The sequence below is a fragment of the Malus sylvestris genome, chromosome 10 (assembly GCF_916048215.2).
Source record: "Malus sylvestris chromosome 10, drMalSylv7.2, whole genome shotgun sequence".
NCBI lineage: Eukaryota > Viridiplantae > Streptophyta > Magnoliopsida > Rosales > Rosaceae > Malus > Malus sylvestris.
Window position 1 is genome coordinate 38,281,946 of NC_062269.1, and position 18,030 is coordinate 38,299,975.

General features: G+C 39.8%; 1 protein-coding gene and 1 pseudogene across 4 annotated transcripts in view; one reads left to right on the top strand and one right to left on the bottom strand.

Annotated features, from left to right (window-relative positions):
• Positions 1 to 8,520, bottom strand: part of LOC126586169 (protein MALE DISCOVERER 2-like) — a 48,693-nt gene extending 40,173 nt beyond the window's left edge. The window contains exons 1-15 of one of the 4 annotated variants that reach the window (XM_050250873.1): positions 8,006 to 8,520; positions 7,719 to 7,844; positions 7,325 to 7,481; positions 7,089 to 7,221; positions 6,851 to 6,922; positions 6,179 to 6,322; positions 5,922 to 6,098; positions 5,261 to 5,350; positions 5,103 to 5,164; positions 4,613 to 5,026; positions 4,298 to 4,488; positions 4,082 to 4,214; positions 3,848 to 4,005; positions 3,565 to 3,756; positions 2,953 to 3,486 (exon numbers count right to left, since the gene is read on the bottom strand). In XM_050250873.1, coding sequence (XP_050106830.1) covers positions 3,232 to 3,486; positions 3,565 to 3,756; positions 3,848 to 4,005; positions 4,082 to 4,214; positions 4,298 to 4,488; positions 4,613 to 5,026; positions 5,103 to 5,164; positions 5,261 to 5,350; positions 5,922 to 6,098; positions 6,179 to 6,322; positions 6,851 to 6,922; positions 7,089 to 7,221; positions 7,325 to 7,424 — 2,121 coding nt within the window. In that variant the 5' untranslated portion in view covers positions 7,425 to 7,481; positions 7,719 to 7,844; positions 8,006 to 8,520 and the 3' untranslated portion in view covers positions 2,953 to 3,231. Of the gene's footprint in view, positions 1 to 2,952; positions 3,487 to 3,564; positions 3,757 to 3,847; positions 4,006 to 4,081; positions 4,215 to 4,297; positions 4,489 to 4,612; positions 5,027 to 5,102; positions 5,165 to 5,260; positions 5,351 to 5,921; positions 6,099 to 6,178; positions 6,323 to 6,850; positions 6,923 to 7,088; positions 7,222 to 7,324; positions 7,845 to 8,005 lie in introns of those variants that run through there. The other 3 variants (XR_007610761.1, XM_050250872.1, XM_050250874.1) reach the window with 3 other exon arrangements.
• Positions 8,521 to 10,993: 2,473 nt separating this feature from the next.
• LOC126584541 (uncharacterized) lies at positions 10,994 to 12,682 on the top strand (annotated as a pseudogene).
• Positions 12,683 to 18,030: the final 5,348 nt, after the last annotated feature.

An 18,030-nucleotide genomic window follows, 5' to 3' on the forward strand; every position in this document is an offset into this window, starting at 1 on the left:
ATTGTCTGCTCTTGAAGTAAACACCTTATCCCTTTTGAAATCAGTGATTGGCTCCTTCTTTCCATGGTGGGCGATGCTCAGTTCCATGTCGTGGGCACGGGTGGCTAATTCTTCAAAAGTTCATGGTTTGATACCTTGAAGGATGTATTGTAAACCCCATTACATGCCCTGGATGCACATCTCAATTGAAGAAATCTCGGAGAGCCTGTCCTTAAAATCGAGGCTTAGATTACACCATCGGTTGATGTAGTCCATGACTGGTTCCTCAATCCATTGCTTCGTGCTCGTCAGCTCTAGCATGCTCACAGTACGGCGGGTACTGTAAAAGTGATTGAGGAATTCCTTTTCCAACTGTTCCCAGCTGTTGATGGACTCGGGCTCCAGGTCCGTGTACCACTCAAAGGCGTTTCCTTTTAACGAGCGCATAAACTGCTTGGTGAGGTAATCTCCCTCCGTCCCTGCATTGTTGTAGGTTTCGAGGAAATGTGTGACATGTTGCTTCGGGTTTCCCTTTCCGTCAAATTGCATAAACTTCGGCGGTTGATAGCCCCTCGGCATCCTTAAGGCGTCATCTTCCTGGAGTAAGGCTTCGAGTACAACATGGAGGCATGTGAGCTCTCTTCGTACTGCGCCTTGACGGTGGTGGCGATCATCTCCTGCAACTGCTTGATGGAGAGATATCCCATGAGCGTTGTTGTTGGGTCGAGCTTCAGCTTTTCTTCAGCTTTCTCCACTATAGGTTCATCTTCTTCATCGTCTTCCTTCTTTAGAGGATCAATCTTCGGGTTGGGTTTCTCGCCGTCCTGCGCCTCTAGTCGGTTGACGAGTGTTGCAATTTGCAAGTCTTTTTCTTCCACAGTTCGGGTTAGCCTTGCGATTGCTTCATTCATCTGAGCCAGCTGCTCATCGATTAAAGTTGCTCCAGTGGTCATAACTTGCATGGTTGAACTACCGCTTGAGTCAGCATCAGAGAGCATGGATTCAAAGTACTTCCTTGGGCTCTCCTCCCCTGGTGCCCTTAGTGAGGTTAAGGTGATTACAGGCTCGTACCTTGGGTGCTCTTGTTCCCTTGGCAGAGTAGATGCAGAGGTGAAAGAGGCGGCAGAAGTAGCTCTTGTCTTGCTTCGAGTCATGATGCCCAAAGTGACACCACTTGTGATGAGGACGCTCTTGTTCTTTGCGCCGGTTGCGGGAACAGTTTGAGCCTTCCTTGATGCCATTACTTTTGGAAGTGCTTAAATTTTTTGAACGGGGAAAAAGATGAGAGGTAAAGATGGTCCCACCGGGCGTGCCAATTTATGAACACGAAAATTTCCTGAAATGAAAACGACAAGAACAACGTGCACAAAATAATATTTGTATTTGATGATTTTGGGTTACAATCTTTCTTAAATTTGATCCTCTGATTCAATCTCCGTAAGGTGTTGATTTGTGGATGTGCGATTGATCCAAAGGGTCGTTGAGCTTGATCTAAGGATGAACGTTCTTCAAGGGCCGTGGACTTGATCTTGAAGGTGGATTTGAGCGAATCTTCAAGGGGCTTTTGGGCTTGATCTTTGAAGAACAGTGATGAACGGATCTCTAAGGGCTTTTAGGCTTGATCTTGACGAACAGTTGGACGTGTGGATTTGTTGATGTTGTTGATCCAAGGGGCCGTCGGGGCTTGATCTTGGAAGAACGATGAACGAAGAACGAAGAACACTTTCTTCAAGGGTCGTCGGGGCTTGATCTTGAATTTGGTGGAAGTTCTTCAAGGGGCCGTCGGGGCTTGATCTTGAAGGTGGATGATTGTTGATCCAAGGGGCCGTCGGGGCTTGATCTTGGAAGAACGATGAACGAAGAACACTTTCTTCAAGGGCTGTCGGGGCTTGATCTTGAATCGGTGGATTGTTGATCCAAGGGGCCGTCGGGGCTTGATCTTAAATTACGATGAACGAAGAACAAAGAAGGCTTTCTTGATTCTTCGGGAATCTGGATGCTTGAGAGCTTCGGAGTTTCAGAGTTTCAGAGCTTCAAGGTGTAATATGAATTCCTCCTCCCAAATGAAATGAAATTGGCTTCTATTTATAGAATTTTCCAAGGCCTAATTTTGAATATAATATTCCAGATGAAATAAGTCGTTTCTGCCATGTGTTGACACGTGTCCCGTTTGATGACTTTTCCGACTCATTTCAATTTTTTGTCGAGTCATATGCTACGTGTAAAATTTATGTAATATATGAGCGTTAAAACTTTGATTTATCGGTCAATATTTATTTACCAAAATTTTGATGTCTACAGTTATTTTAGGAAGTCCTTTCAAGTGTTTTGGTTTTTAACAAAAAATTTAGGACTCGTTTGGAAGTTCTTTAAATAACTGATTTTTAGAAAAATTGTTTTTGGGTTCGACAAACACTTTAAGTGCTTATAACTAGCGCTTCTTGCAGAAAGCACATTAAATGTTTTTTTTTCTAAGATCCACTTGCATTTTACCTAAGAATTAGTTGCAAAAACATTTCCACCAATAAACAAACACAACCATTAACCCTTTTGAGTTTGAAGTAGGGGGCACGGTCTGAATTGGAATGGTTTAATCCCAAAACGACGATCAACCTAATTACAGAAAATCAACCAAACCAAAACAATTTGGATTCGCTTATGTCTTTTCTTTATCAAAACCAAACCAAAATCAGCCGGCCTGAGCGGTTGGTCAGTCCGTTTGATCGGTTTGCCCGCATTGGTGATGGTGGATCAATAGAAGACAAATCTGCAGAAGAAAGGTCCAACCTAAAACCCTGAATAATTGAAAATGGTAGAAAGGTTTCAACCTACGTAGAACAGAAGATTCACAAACTTATAATTTATAGGGTTTGCATCCCCACACTTTGATCACAAAAATACATATAACACATATAATATCTTTGTATATAAAATGAAGAAGTTAGGGCAACGGCAACGGCAACAGCACACCGGTAAAAGAATACCACCTTTTCTGTTATATAACACAGAGAACAAGATTGGAATGAATCATAAGGACACATGAACAACCAAGAAAACCAAAAGGGCAAAATGGGGATTTTCTTAATACAAGGGCTTTAGCTATGGGGAAGGAACCTATTCTTCTTCTTCTTCTTCAGCAATTTTTGTATTTTTTTATTTTTTGTATTTTTTTTTATACAAAGAGAGAGACTTTAAGACTTTTGGCTTACAACACAAGACACAGAGAAGAGTCTGAAGGAGAGTTTTTTGTGTTTATGTCGCCTCGACCGATAAGATCTCGAGTTCCGCCCACCAGAGGGGAGAGAGTCTGGGGACTGCTTGGTTGGGAGTGATGGGGATCACTTCCCTCAGTTTGTTAGTGACATCCTTCATTGTTGGTCTCTGCCTTGGATCTTCTTGGATGCAATCTTTGATGACCTCGCACAGGACATCCAGCTCTTCGTTTTTGAACGACTTGAGGGTTGGATCGACCATGTTGCTTCGATTCTCGTTCAGATATGCAGAGGCCTGGCAAGTTGACAACAATGCCGAATTAGTATTAGGATTTGGATTCATCAAACCCAATCGGATTAGTTAGGAACCTACCCAGTATAGAAGGGACCCATGTTCTTCTGAGTTTTGGAGCTTCCCGGAAATGATTTCAAGTAGCATTACTCCAAAACTGTAGACGTTTGTTTCTGGATCAGCAAGGGGTGGCAATACCGAATGCTCCTTATCATCATCGCTGGAATTCTTAGGCTTTCGTATTGCTTCTGCCCAGAAACAGATCTCCGCAATCTGTGAGATATAAACAGAGAGAGTTATATGAGTAAAGGACGTAAAATTCTTATTGCACAAAGGCAATCAAAATTGATTTAGAAGGGGGTACCTTAGCAGCGTAATCATCCGTCAAAAAGATAGAAGCCGAGGTCAGGTTAGGATGTGACACAGGTGGGTTTAACTCATGGTGCATGTATTGAAGACAATAAGCAGTTCCCATAACGATCCTAATCCTCGAATTCCAATCAAGGTGTTCCATTTCTTCAACTGTAAAACAGATTAGACTAATAAGTGTTAAGCATCAGACATCTCACACAGCAAGTGATCGAATAAGGAAGCTTACTATGCAGATGCTCAAAGAGATTTCCATTCGGAGCATACTCAAACACCATCATCCTAGTAAAAGGTTCATCCTCCTCACAGTAGCCAATAAGATTGACAAAGTTCTTATGATTCACGCGTGACAGTACGTCAATCTACAGTAGGTGCAAAATGACATAAATTGATTAAAGTCATACCACTGCATCGGATGCTGTCTTTTGTAACAGAAATAGCATACCTTTTTCCGGTAAGCATTCTCTGCATGCTTGGACCAATCTTTCAAAGACGACATTGTAGTTGATGCCACAGCAATTTCAACTCCACTGGACAGTGTTCCCTTGTACACAATGCAACCTTCAATTGTGCTAATAATGTTACTGAAATCTTCACATGCGGTTTCCAGTTCTGGTCGGTTCAACTTGGGAACTCCTGCAACTCATAAGAAGACGTGATTCAGTTTTCATTTTTACATATCGACCATCTTAATACATGACGATTTTAATGTCTATATCGAAATTAGAATGCATGTCAATACATCACACCACAAAATCACCTGTTATAAATGCTTTCTGCAACTGCCCACTCAATCCAGTCTTCCAGGGACCTACAGTTTTAGCAACTTGGGTTCGACACATGAAGACCATGGCAATAAGAACAAGGAGCAAGATAAACACACTGAAAGAAATAGTGAGATACTTCCACATATTGCTATTTGATTTCTGGGAAGATTGTCCATCATGTTTTGAAGCCTCGTGAGATTCGGGTGAAGGCTGCGATGCAGGTGCAGGTGGAGGAGGATTTTTCCTTTTATCTTTTGGCACAGCTGGGAAGGCGCCACTACTTCGGGTAGTTGGAAGAGCAATGACCTGTCCAGTTGGTTCTGTGCCAGTAACAGGTGCAGCTGGTAGGTTACTGGCTTGTGCAAGTAGTCTACGGCGAGCAAGGGCCATGTGCGACTCAAACAAACCTGCTTAATGCAAGACAAAACGTCAATGTATTTCTCAGGAGAATAAATTTCAATACTCGCATAAACGCCTTCTTACTAGATAAATTATCACAGCAATTATCTCCATCGATCCGTAGAGACTCCTTTTTGTAACGGAACCTTGAAATAAAAGCAAACATTTTTCAACAAATTGAACATGATGGAAACAAACCAAACATAACTAAGGATGACATACAACGAAAGTTGGTTCCCTACCGTGGCAGTGACAAGTAGTTGACATAGTTCCTAAAAGCTCCTTTAAGAAACAATACCATATTCACACGTTCTAAATTGCTCTGCCAGATGCTGCCCAAGAAATGCTTGAAAATTAGGAACACGGTAGATATGAGAATAAGATATGCTTCTATACCAACAATACTCCAATACGAACACAATAATTACATTATCTGTTAGATAAAATATGAGAAGGCAATGCTAGTTCATTCCGAAAGTAGTTGGAGCATAACAAAAATAATGTGAGACACTAAAATCAGATCAATTCTGCCAGCTGATAAATCGCGGTGTGAACATATGCACTTCCTACTACCTCATGTTATAAAGTCTAACATGTATTAGTTCAGATAGCATGTAATAGTTCAGATAGCTTGATTTAAAAACAACCGAAAGACTGAATAAAAAACCACTGAAATGTAAGATTTTTTTGTCATTAACTAGCTGTCTGGAACAAGATTTGCTCTACGCATTCTTGAGTACACATGATGCTACAGTTAATGCGATTAGATATTCGCAACATAGGCATCAACTGTAAAATTATAAAGTTGAAAATAAAATTAAAACGAAAGAAAGAAGTCATCAACAATGAAATAAATCTCTGTTGTGAACTAAATCATCCTACTGCGTATGTTGTGAGACTCACGGGAGTGATGTGAATGTGTAAGCAGTATTATACCAGTGGCCAAACTTTCTGTTCACACAGCCAAACCCAGTGGTTTCATTTGGTGTAAGGTAATCATCAAATTGCAATTCAGAGAGCGAGCTGAGACGAGTGAGCTCAAGAGGAATGGTGCCTTCGAATCTATTGTCACAAAGCAACCTGCGGTGGAAAATGAGTAAGTCCAGGTATTTGAAAGTTTTAGAATGAAATAGAGATCGAACATGCAACAGCTAACTCACAAGCGTTTCAGTGACAGCATACTGCTTAACTCAACTGGAATCATCCCACTCAAGTTATTGTTCCTCAAATCCAGCAGTTCCAATCTTGTGAGCCCCCCAATCTCTTTAGGAATTACACCAGATAAACGGTTCTTGTAGAACACGCTGTTATTCAGAGGACGCAAAAAACTCCATAAGGTAACAGAATAACTGAATTTCCGCAAGACCATGGATTCATTGTCTAGCGTTTCTTTAAATCCATAAAATAAGAAGAATTCACATTTAAACTCTTATATGTTTAGAGATTCGATCGAGGTCAATAATATCAGTAAAGACCTACCATCACAAAACTAATTAGGCCAAGCCAAAGAAAGCTTGAGAAGTCCCTAAGAAGGGTACAGTACCATGCATCTTAACATGCTAAATTGATTTATGATTGACAAATTTGGGGTAAAAAAATGAAATCACACGGATATGAAGATGAGGTATGAAAACAATAATGTGCATATCTTTCTCAATGGAGATGCTTTAAACCCTGGTTATGCTTATATGTAATTTCATTGTACTCGACCAAGTTCTATATGTTTAAGAAACGACATTTGGGTGCCACAACAGTTCATTAAATATCAAAATCTCAACACCTAAAACACCAAACTTTAGCCACAAGGACTCGGTGACGATGAGAGTCCTTACAGAGATCTTAAGTGACTAAGTTTCCCAAGTTCAGGTACCAATGTCCCTTCCAGAGAAAAATCCGTCAGATTCCTACAGTGAACCCATTAAAAGGCATAAAAAACAATACCTGTTAACTGCAGTAAACGATAAACAATAGATTGGCGTCTTCAAAAACGAGACTTATCCCCAAAAACAAAAAACAATGTTTTGTAATTATCTAACTGGGGAATATTGAAGAAATGCAGGAGGGACTTACAGCATCTGCACATTACCGTCCACACAATGAACACCATTCCACAGGCAAGGATCGGCATCGTTAGGACTCCAATTCTCCAAAGCACCAAAAGGATCGAACTTGATATTTTCGCAGAATGACAACAGAATCAATCCTGCACTTCCACACCAATTGCAATAAAATTCAATCCAATTTTCAAAAATTACAAATGCCATTCATTCCATAACATCAAAAACCAATGGAAAACAAGAATGTACCTTCATCATTGAGACACCAACAACCATGAAACCTCGAAACAAAAATCAAAACCAGGAGAGATAGCAACCGGAACCCAGGAGGGTTCCATCTACCCCCCATTGCCTGATGAACCAAATGCTGCAGCAGTGGTGCTGGTGGTGGTAGCAACTATATCCGCTGAGAGCCACGAAGCTAAGAAAATTACTAAACAAAATCGCCAGGTTTTTTTATACCAGCAACCCCCTTCCACTATGTTCAAAACCCCAAAAAACCAAATTTCAATCCTTCTTCTTTTTTCCTTTTTTTTTCCCACACTCACAACAAACAAACAAAACACACAAAAATAACCAAAATTCTAACTATTAGCAAAACCAAAAACAAAAAAAACTAGGCTACAAAACAACGCAAACCCACCACCGTATCAGGGTCCCTCATGATAATTAGACTTTCTAATTGGAGGTTACGACACCCTTTTGATCAATGAACTCAAAACCCTTCTGCAGATTACAATCTTCTTCTCATAAACTTATATGGGCTGAGCTGAAAAATCCAACAAAATCCACAGAAATCAACAAAAATAAATATATAAATCCCCTGAAATATACGTTGCAGGGGAATGCCGTTGTGGGCAAGCAATGCATCGGAAAAGCAAAACCCAGAAAGAATAAAGCAAGAAAGAGAGAGAAAGGGAGAGACTTTACCATAAGAAGGGGGCAAAAGGGGTATTGGAGAGTTGGGTTCTTTTGTTACTCCTTGGAAAACCAGAAAGTAGTGAATTTTGAGGAAGGTTTCGATGCTTTTTGCAAAGGGAGGTGGATAGGTGGAGGGAGATTTGAGACTCAAAACTTGAAAAGGCAGCACAGAAAAAAACACACCAGAGAAGCAAATTAATTAATTAAGTAAATTAATTATTTTACTGCACAGAAAAGTCTTGAAAGATTTGAACTTTTTTTTTTCTATTACTGCCCTTTTCAGGATGATCTCAGAGGACCCTCCCTTGGACCATCTTTTGGGTCTCTCTTCTCAGACTCACAGGAGCTTTTCTTCTCCCTTTCCAATTTTCTCTTTCTTTCCCTCCCAGTTTTCCCCTTTCTCTCTCTAGATCCTCTCTCTCTAACCCCCCACCAGCCACAGCCACCCCTTCAAAGCTGTTTTTTCTGTTTTTCCTTTTTTTTTTTTTTTCTTCAAAGCTTCTATGGGTGGGGGCGGCCGGTGGGTCCCAATGAATGTTCTCTCTTCCATTTTTTTCCATTTTTGTTCTGTATTTTGGGTGGTGATTGTGAAAATTAGTGTTAGTTAAGACAGTGGGGCCCGCATTAGGATGACGGTTGGTAGTTATTTTCTTTGTTTTCCATAAAAGAAAGTATTGTATTGTTCGGTTGAGTGTTTGGCGGGAACTCGAAACTGTGGTGAACCGGCGGCACAGAACCGGGAAACAGAGAGAGGGCGCGAAGGGGGGCCGGGAGGGGTATTTTGGGGATTTTATGGATTGACTGGTGGTGAGGGCACCCACTTCCTGTTTACTCGGACGCTGTTCGATCTTTTCTTTAAACAGTTGACCGGGCGCACTTTTTATAGCGTGCTTGCCTCTCTGCCTTTGTTCCTAATTTAGTATTCCAAAGGAGAGATCGGATTTTATTTTTCGAAAAGTAACGACAGGAAAATTATCGATTTAAATCATATTTTGTAAATTAAATAATGTGATTGTTAATAATTAAATTATTATTTTGATGTTAATTTATTGGTTTATTTTTTATTTGTGACACATCGTATGATTTGTAAATATAATTTAAAATTTTGATTATTACTCTTTAAAAAAAATTAAATAACAAAATCTTCTCTATTAGCGAATCAAGTTAAGCAGCATGTAGGGTGATAAATAATGGACTACCACCACCATTTTCTTGATGGAAACTTAATTGAACTTGGCTTTGCAATATCTGTTTTTCAAAGTTGCTATTAAAAAATTCACCAAACAAATTTAATCGATTTAAGAAGTGTCACATACTTTTGATAGAGTGATTTGACAAAGAAGTTTGATTGCTTATTTAAAATTTTGGAATACACGTATAGTTCAGATCTCTTTGAACCAAGTTTCTTATTGTGTGTATTTAGAAAATGTTTCATACCTCGGCCAAATTACTCTAGTTTACATTAGATAATCGAGCCAGACGTATAAGTGCAAAGGCTAAGTTAACAATACATTCGGTGTTTTACGTTTTAAAATTAAAATGATAATAAAAAAATACAAACAAATTTGAACCTATAACCTCTAACTAATGTTTGTATCCAAGGACCTTGCCAAATTGTTAAATTGGTGCCATTATGATTACTCACAATAATTTGTGGAAGAAACTTCCATAAAATAATGAGAAAGAAAAATATTTTAGTCCCCAAAAAATAAAAATAAATCTCTATTTAAAGTCATCTTATAATTAATTAATCTCTTGTAGGTTGGATTTTTTGAACGAATAACACCTAGGTACTCATTTTAGATTTGATGCAATGATATCTTAAATGTTTTATTATTTTAAAATATAGTGTATATGTTATTTAATTTTTCTTAAACTTTTAAAAATTAAAGAAATACGCATCATCTTTTAATTAGGCTAATGTTATCTTTCTAAACGGGCTATATGGTAGGTAGTTTGTGGTATTTGTATTTACGTTGTGATCATTGTTAAGAATAAAAGTGGTTGGAAATTAGGTCATCTTGGGTCATTATTTGATCGTTTGTTGGCCACCAAAACAAGAAAATGAAATCAACAACACTTGTTGATCATCGTACATGCCTCAGTTAAGCTGACGTTGTCCATCCTTTTATTTGGGGACTTGGATTGTCTGCCCTCCTAGTTGTGGTGCCCTTCCATGCCCTCCTATTTTGTGCGGTCACGGTTAAGCCACGTCAATATTTTATATTAATTTTTTAATGAGATAATAAGACAAAAAATAATTAAAATATAAAATATTGACGTGGCTTAACCGTGACCGCACAAAATAAGAGGGCATGGAAGGGCACCACAACTAGGAGGGCAGACAATCCAAGTCCTTTATTTGGTGCAGAAGGCCGGCCTTCGGGGAGCCAGAGTAGGCGGACCGTCTAAGCCCCCTACTTTAAGGGAGCTCTCAATTTTTTTATTATATATATATATATATATATATATATATATATATATATTTAGTCTTCTATTATACAAAAAAAAAATGATGGCCAATAATATAATTTCACATGTCCAAATTTTACTGTTTTTTATTGAAGCATCACCCACAAGTGATGTTAAAATACCTCCAATATTATAAAAAATAAAATAAAATAAAAAAGCAAAAACAAAAACCTCTCACTCCCCCCATGAGATCTCTCTCTCCCTCTCTCCTTCTCATTTTCTAAAAAAATGTGTTCATACACACAAAGTGTGTAGGCAAATAATAGTATAAATTAATATTACAAATTTTGTGTATGTTCAAGTAAGAAGTTTATAGACTTTGAGTGTTTGAGTCTTTGTTTATAGAATTTTGTTAACCAAATCAGTTGCATATGCAGAAAATATGTTGTAAAATTACAATACCAATAATATGCTAGGTGAAATGTAACACCCCAACCCCCAATTATATATATAATTTCATTATTCCCCAAAACTTTTATAATTTATCAATTTAGTCCTGTTGTTTTCACTCAATTCGGATCTAAAATGGAATTTTGTATACCTAAGCTGCCACGTGGCAGCACCCCAGCTCTCTTCCCTTCTCTCTTTCTGTCCCCACAACCCCGAGACCTCTCTCATTCATCTCTCTCTGCACTCACTCTCATCTATCTCCCTCTCATCCTCCCATGAGCCCACACCCATTACCAACCCCGTACCTGCAACACTTTCACCATTATTACCCTATCGTCTCTCCCTCTCTTTCGTCGTTGCGGGACACAGAGGAACCCAAAAAAAAAACTCTCCGGCAAGATTTTCTTATTCCTCCGGTTAGGTAATGTTGGATCCCTTTTTAAATTGCCATTGATGATGTTGGACGTTGTGTGATGAGATTTACATTGTTTTTCCAATGTTTTGAAGACGGGAACAGCGCGGGGGAAGCTCACCCATTTTTCTGGCGAACCTGTGAGTTTCGAGGGAATTTCCGGTCACCTCCGGCCGTGTCATGACTATTCAAGGGTAGCAATCTCTTCTCCTAATCTTGCTCTTCATTTTGGCAGTTAGATCGAGGTCTAAAACCCCTGTTTGCCGTCGGCCGGAGCTGTAGCAGCTCCGGTGTTCTTCCCCAATCTGCACCCAAAGCCACCAGGCCATCCGGCCTTCTCAATCAACCTCGGGCCTTAGCCCTTACTGGAACTAGCCCATGTCCCTTTTTGATTAATTAGCCTTCGTGCCGTGCTTGTGTGAAGTGTGTGTGTGTGATTGGGCCGTGCCCTGCATGGCCCATATGTATGTGTTTTGGGTTGTATTGTGTGGGTGTGTGGGTGTGTACCCGTGTGTGTGTATGTATATTTAGTGTGTGTGTGTGTGTGTACGTGTGTGTATATGCATGTCGTGCATGCATGTGCATGCCGTGCATGTGTGTGTGTGTTTGTGTAGTGTATGTGTGTGTTGGTTGTGTGGCCCAAACCACCTTTCTTCACCCTAAACCTTTTTAACCCAAAAACCTTAGGATTCTAAAACCCATTCAACCCAAATCCTTTATTTTATTTAGTTCAAGCCCAAATCCTTTAGAAAATCCTTTTATTTATTTATTACATTTTTATGCTTAGGTGAAGTTGCTAGTGAGGAAATTCTTAATCCTTATCCGCACAACTCTACTACTAAGGAGTATCTGTGAGTGGACCCCTTCTAAAATTTACATGATTTCATAGTTTAATTTCATAAATGAATAGCATGCCTTACGAGTTTATGATTTGATTTTATGTTAAGCATGTTTATTGAATATGTTGATTTTCGTCTCGTGTTTTTTGTGAGGAATTAATTGTTGGCCTATATTGAGCTATATTTTAATATCTCGTATTTTCTATAAAAACCATGAACTGGTAGACTATCTGATGGATGACGATAGGATGCTAGAACATGTTTTCGAAACCCCTCTTTATAATATAGACGATGGATGACTTTATACTATGAAGTGGTTATTTATGAGAGGCATAACTATTTGTGCGTACCTAGTGAACAATATGCTGCCTGAGGCGAGGATCTGGTGTTGGCAGTTAGGCCGGGAGAAATAATCCCTAGCGAAAGGCTGAGGGACACGAAGACAGGCATTGGGCCGGGAGAGAGTTATCTCTGGCTACGGGCACAGAGACTTAGGTGCAGGCATTGGGCCGGGAGTATTATTATTCAGTGATCTTACTAGCAGCACACCATGCTTACGAGAAGATATACTAGACGATACACGTGTTGAATTATATGATGTTTTTCCGCGTTATACCTGTTGAGATGTTTTATAGCATGCGAGAGTTTCAGAAAACCTATCACTTATTATGCTAGTAGTTTTCATTATATATAAACGGTGGGGGTTAATACATTGATAACTGTTTTATTATTACTGTATATATGAACTTGATCCACTCACCTTTGTTTTGCGCCCCTATTCAGGTCTTAGAAACAAAGACTACAACACGACGTACGAGGCATTCCCCTACCAGTAGCAATCTACCACTCACTTATGTGATATCTTGTAATGATCTTTCCTTTTTGTGAATCTTGAATTAGATTGTGTTATGTGCACTCTAGACACTTTCTTAAACTTTGTTTATTACTTCTAGATTCTAATGTTTATTCATGAATATTTTCTCCTAATCATTACTCTTGTAATCAATAAATGACTTTTGTCACCCTCAGGTGTCGGCCAGCACGTGCCTATCTAGGTATTCAGAGAATATCAGGATCAGGATGTGTCAGATTGGTATCAAGCACGGTTAGGGTTTCTTTCCACCAATTTGGTAAATTTCAGTTTTTCTAAATCTTGTTATTTTTGTCAGAATCATGGCTAATCTTGGTGGGAATGTGCCTCGACGACCTCGTTCTTCTATAATGAGGGGAATCCAGCAGTTTACCACTGCTTTAATGAATGTTCTTCCGGGTCATAGGCCGAATCGAACGTATTTAGAAATCGCTAGAAGTCATGGAGTTACTGAATTTAAATCTGTGGGAAATTGTAAGGAGGCTGAGCAATGGTTAGAGAAAATGGAGGATACTTTAGAGGCTATGAAGTGTCCGTTAAATGAGTGGGCAAACACTGCAGGTTTATTTATTGAGGGTGATGCTAGGAGTTGGTGGAAATCAACTAAGGAATCTCGTTCACCTGGTTCTTGGATACTGGGGCTGCCTTCAGGAAACGTTTTATTACTTACTTTCTAAGCCCCCGCTACAGATTGAGGAAGAGGCAAGAGTATTTAGAGTTCCGACAAAGTGACCTCAGCATCACAGAATTTGACGGTACCTTCAGGCACTTGGCTAGGCATCATGATGGGACTTATGATAATCCACAAGCACAGATGGATCAGGAGATAATTGCACTGAACCAGGAGTACCGTACACTGGTAGCTGCTCAGAGACCCAGAACTTATGAAGAAGTAATCGAGATAAGTCTGAGTATAAAACAATCTAAGTGGGATACAGATATACGAGATCAACCTCAGACTTGGATCCAGCCCCAGAGACAGAATAGACAGCGAAATCAAAATCAGAAGAGTCAGAATTTTCGGTCGCCGAGTACCAAAGAATCAGTAGGCCCCTTCAGTTCTGTAGGTCCCAGACATTCTTTTCCTTTAAACGACCAGGTCGAGGCTCAGGGTCTTCTAGTAAAAGCTCAGGCAACGAGTCGGTGAGATGATTTTTTAGTCATTTCACTCCAAGTTATCCGATCTGTAATCAGTGTGGGTTACGTCATCGAGGGAGTTGTGGGATAACTGTTGTAGTTTGTCACAGGTGCGGTGGTACCGGGCATTTTGTTCGTGATTGTCCTTCAGCACCACCTGATAATTTTACCTCTGGCTTAAACTATAGTGGATATCGGCCAGTTCAGAATTTTGGCGCCCGACAGAGCTATGATGTCAGTGGCAGTAATAGTCAGAGTTATGGTAACAGTACTAATTAGAACTACGAGGGTAATAGAGGTCTGCAGTTTGGTGGCAGAAGTAGCCAAAGTTTTAGAGGAAGTGACAGCCGGAGTACTCAATTTTCAACTCAACAGCAGGCTGGAACATTTTCTGGTAACAATAATCAGGAGAACAAGCAAGACGTAGTTCCAGAGGTCGTGGCGATAGGAACAATAATGCAGGGTATCAGGTTCATGGACGTATGAACGCCATGACTCAACAAGAGGCTGATCAGGATCCTCGAGTTATCACCGGTACGTTACCTGTCTGTAATACTTGGGCTAGATTTTTAATTGATCTGGGTACTACGCAGTCTTTTGTTTCTTCATCTTTTGCTCGGGTTATACCTTTTAAACCTCAGCCACTAGGTTTTGATATGCTGATTCAAATGCCAAGTGGTGAATTATTTTGTGCTCAATGGCAATATCGGAATTGTCTAGTTATTGTTGAAGGGGAAAACTTAAAGGTTGATTTAATTCATTTCAAACTGGCGGAGTTTGATGTCATTTTGGGAATGGATTGGCTATCTAAGCACCGAGCGAATGTCGCATGTTGGGAGAAAATTGTGACGTTCAATCGGTCAGGACTTCCAGCAGTTACATTTATGGGTGAGCGACGTGTCCTCCCCAATAGTATTATTTCTGCCATTCGAGCAACAAGGTTGTTGAATAAGGGTTGTGTGGGGTTTTTAGCCCACGTAGTCGTGAAGGATGAATCTTCTTTGCGTCCAGAAGATGTGCCAGTTGTAATGAATTTCATCGATGTGTTTCCTGATGATTAACCGGGGTTGCCAACTGCGAGGGAAATTGAGTTCACTATCGATTTACTCCCAGGTACCAATCTTATTTCCTTGGCGTTTTATTGAATGGCACCAGCGGAGTTGAGAGAATTGAAGATCCAACTCCAGGAATTGGTAGACAAAGGTTACATCCAGCCGAGTACATCCCCGTAAGGAGCTCCTGTTCTTTTTGTTAGAAAGAATGATGGATCGATGAGACTCTGTATCGATTATAGGCAACTGAATCAGGTGACTGTGAAGAATCGTTACCCTCTACCTCGGATCGATGATTTGTTTGATCAATTGAAATGTGCTCAGGTATTTTCCAAAATTGATCTTCGATCGGGTTACCATCAATTGAGGATTCGCGAGGATGATGTCCCGAAAACTGATTTCCATACAAGGTATGGGCATTATGAATTTCATGTTATGCCTTTCGGATTGACAAATGCACCTGCAGCAATCATGGATTTGATGAACAAAGTTTTTAGACCGTATCTGGATTGGTTTATGATTGTGTTCATTGATGACATTCTAATTTATTTTAGAAGTGTTAATGAACACAAGAAGCATTTAAGACTAGTGCTGGAACGACTGAGGGACGACCAGCTTTATGCCAAGTTTAGTAAGTACCAGTTTTGGTTAACACAGGTTGGTTTTCTTGGCCACATAGTTTCTGCTGAAGGAATTAGCGTGGATCCCCAAAAGGTGTCAGCAATGTCTAACTGGGAACAACCGAAGAGTGTCACTGAAGTAAGAAGTTTTCTGGGTTTGGCAGGGTATTATCGAAGATTTATTTAGAATTTTTCTGCAATTACTCTACTTCTTACTAAATTGACTCGTAAAGGTATCCAATTCGTGTGGGATGAAAATTATGTACAAAGTTTTCAAGAGCTTAACTGACGCCTCACTCAGGCCCCTATTCTTGCTTTTCCAGATGACAATGGTGAATTTAAAGTGTATACTGATGCTTCTCTATTAGGTTTTGGGTGTGTACTGATGCAGCATGGAAAAGTTATTGCCTACTCTTCCAGACAACTCAAAACTCATGAAAGAAATTATCCCACTCATGATTTGGAGTTAGGAGCAGTGATTTTCGCTTTGAAGATTTGAAGGCACTACTTATATGGAGAGAAATGTCGTATTTTTACGGATCATAAGAGTCTTAAGTATGTGTTCACTAAGAAGGAGTTGAATTTGAGACAGAGAAGATGGATGGAGCTTATTAGTGATTATGATTATTCAATCGAGTACCATCCTAGACATGCTAATGCCATGGCTGATGCTCTTAGTCGGAAACATCACGAGCAACTTGCATCACTTCAAACTGTACATGTTTTGTTACTATTTTCTCTTCGAGAAATTGGTATTAATTTGAAACCAGGTGAACACGGAGCTTGGCTAGCACATTTTCAGATTAGACCTATCTTTGTAGACATGGTCATAGAAGCTCAGGAACTTGATCCAGAATGTGACGAATTAAAGGCACAAGTGTTGAAGGGGGATAATGAAAAATTCATCATCTGTAAAGATTGAGCGTTATTGAAAGGGAATCGTTTGTTTGTGCCTAAAGATAATGAAGCTGTGAAGAAGGAAATTCTTGATGAGGCTCATACTTCAGCTTATGCTATGCATCCAGGAAGTACTAAATTGTATCGCACCATTTATCCTTTCTATTACTGGGAAGGGATGAAATGGGATGTAGCAGAGTATGTGAGTAGATGTTTAATCTGTCAACAGGTTAAAGCAGACATACAAAGACTTGGGGGACTAATGCAGAATCTTCCAATACCAGTTTGGAAGTGGGAGAATATCACTATGGACTTTGTATACGGACTGCCTAGAACACCGTTAAGGGACGATGGTATTTGGGTAATTATCGATCGGCTTACCAAGACCGCTCATTTCTTACCCTTTCAACAGACGTATTCGTTGGAGAAATTGGTGAAATTATTCGTCAATAATGTTGTTCGTCTTCATGGTGTACCCATTTCCATTGTATCAGACAGAGATCCCAGATTTACTTCCAGGTTTTGGAAAGCCTTTAATGCCGCTATGGGTACTCAGTTACTGTTCAGCACTGCTTATCATCCACAAACTGATGTCAGTCCGAGCAGACGATTCAGACTTTAGAGGATATGTTGAGAGTGTCAGTATTACAGTGGAAAGGTAGTTGGGATAATTATTTGTCGTTGGTAAAGTTTGCTTACAATAATAGTTATCACTCGAGTATTGGTATGGCGCCTTTTGAAGCATTTTACGGGAAGGCGTGTAGGACGCCATTATGTTGGACAGAGGTAGGAGAAAGGCCGTTAGTGGGACCAGAGATTATGGATACCACCAACACTAATATCCAACTAATTAAGGCGAATTTGAAAGCAGCACAAGACCGACAGAAAAGCATCGCGGACAAACATTTTAGGGATCGTGAGTATAAGATTGGTGACTATGTATTCTTGAAGTTGTCTCCCTGGAATGGTGTTATTCGTTTTGGTAAGCGAGGAAAGCTGAGTCCTCGATTCATAGGTCCCTATCAGATTATTAAGAGAATTGGTGCAGTTGCTTATAGGTTTGAGCTACCACCGGAGTTGTCACAGATCCATAACGTTTTCCATGTTTCCATGCTTTGGAAATATGTACCAAATCCCTCTCATATCATCCAAATAAAGCCATTGCAAGTAAATCCGAATGCTAGCTATGTAGAAGAACCAGTGGCTATCCTTGACAGACAGAATAAAGTGTTGCGAAACAAAGTTATTCCTTTGGTAAAGATACTGTGGCATGCAGTCGAAGAAACTACTTGGGAAACAGATGAATCAATACGGAACCAATATCCCTTTCTTTTCGTGTAACTT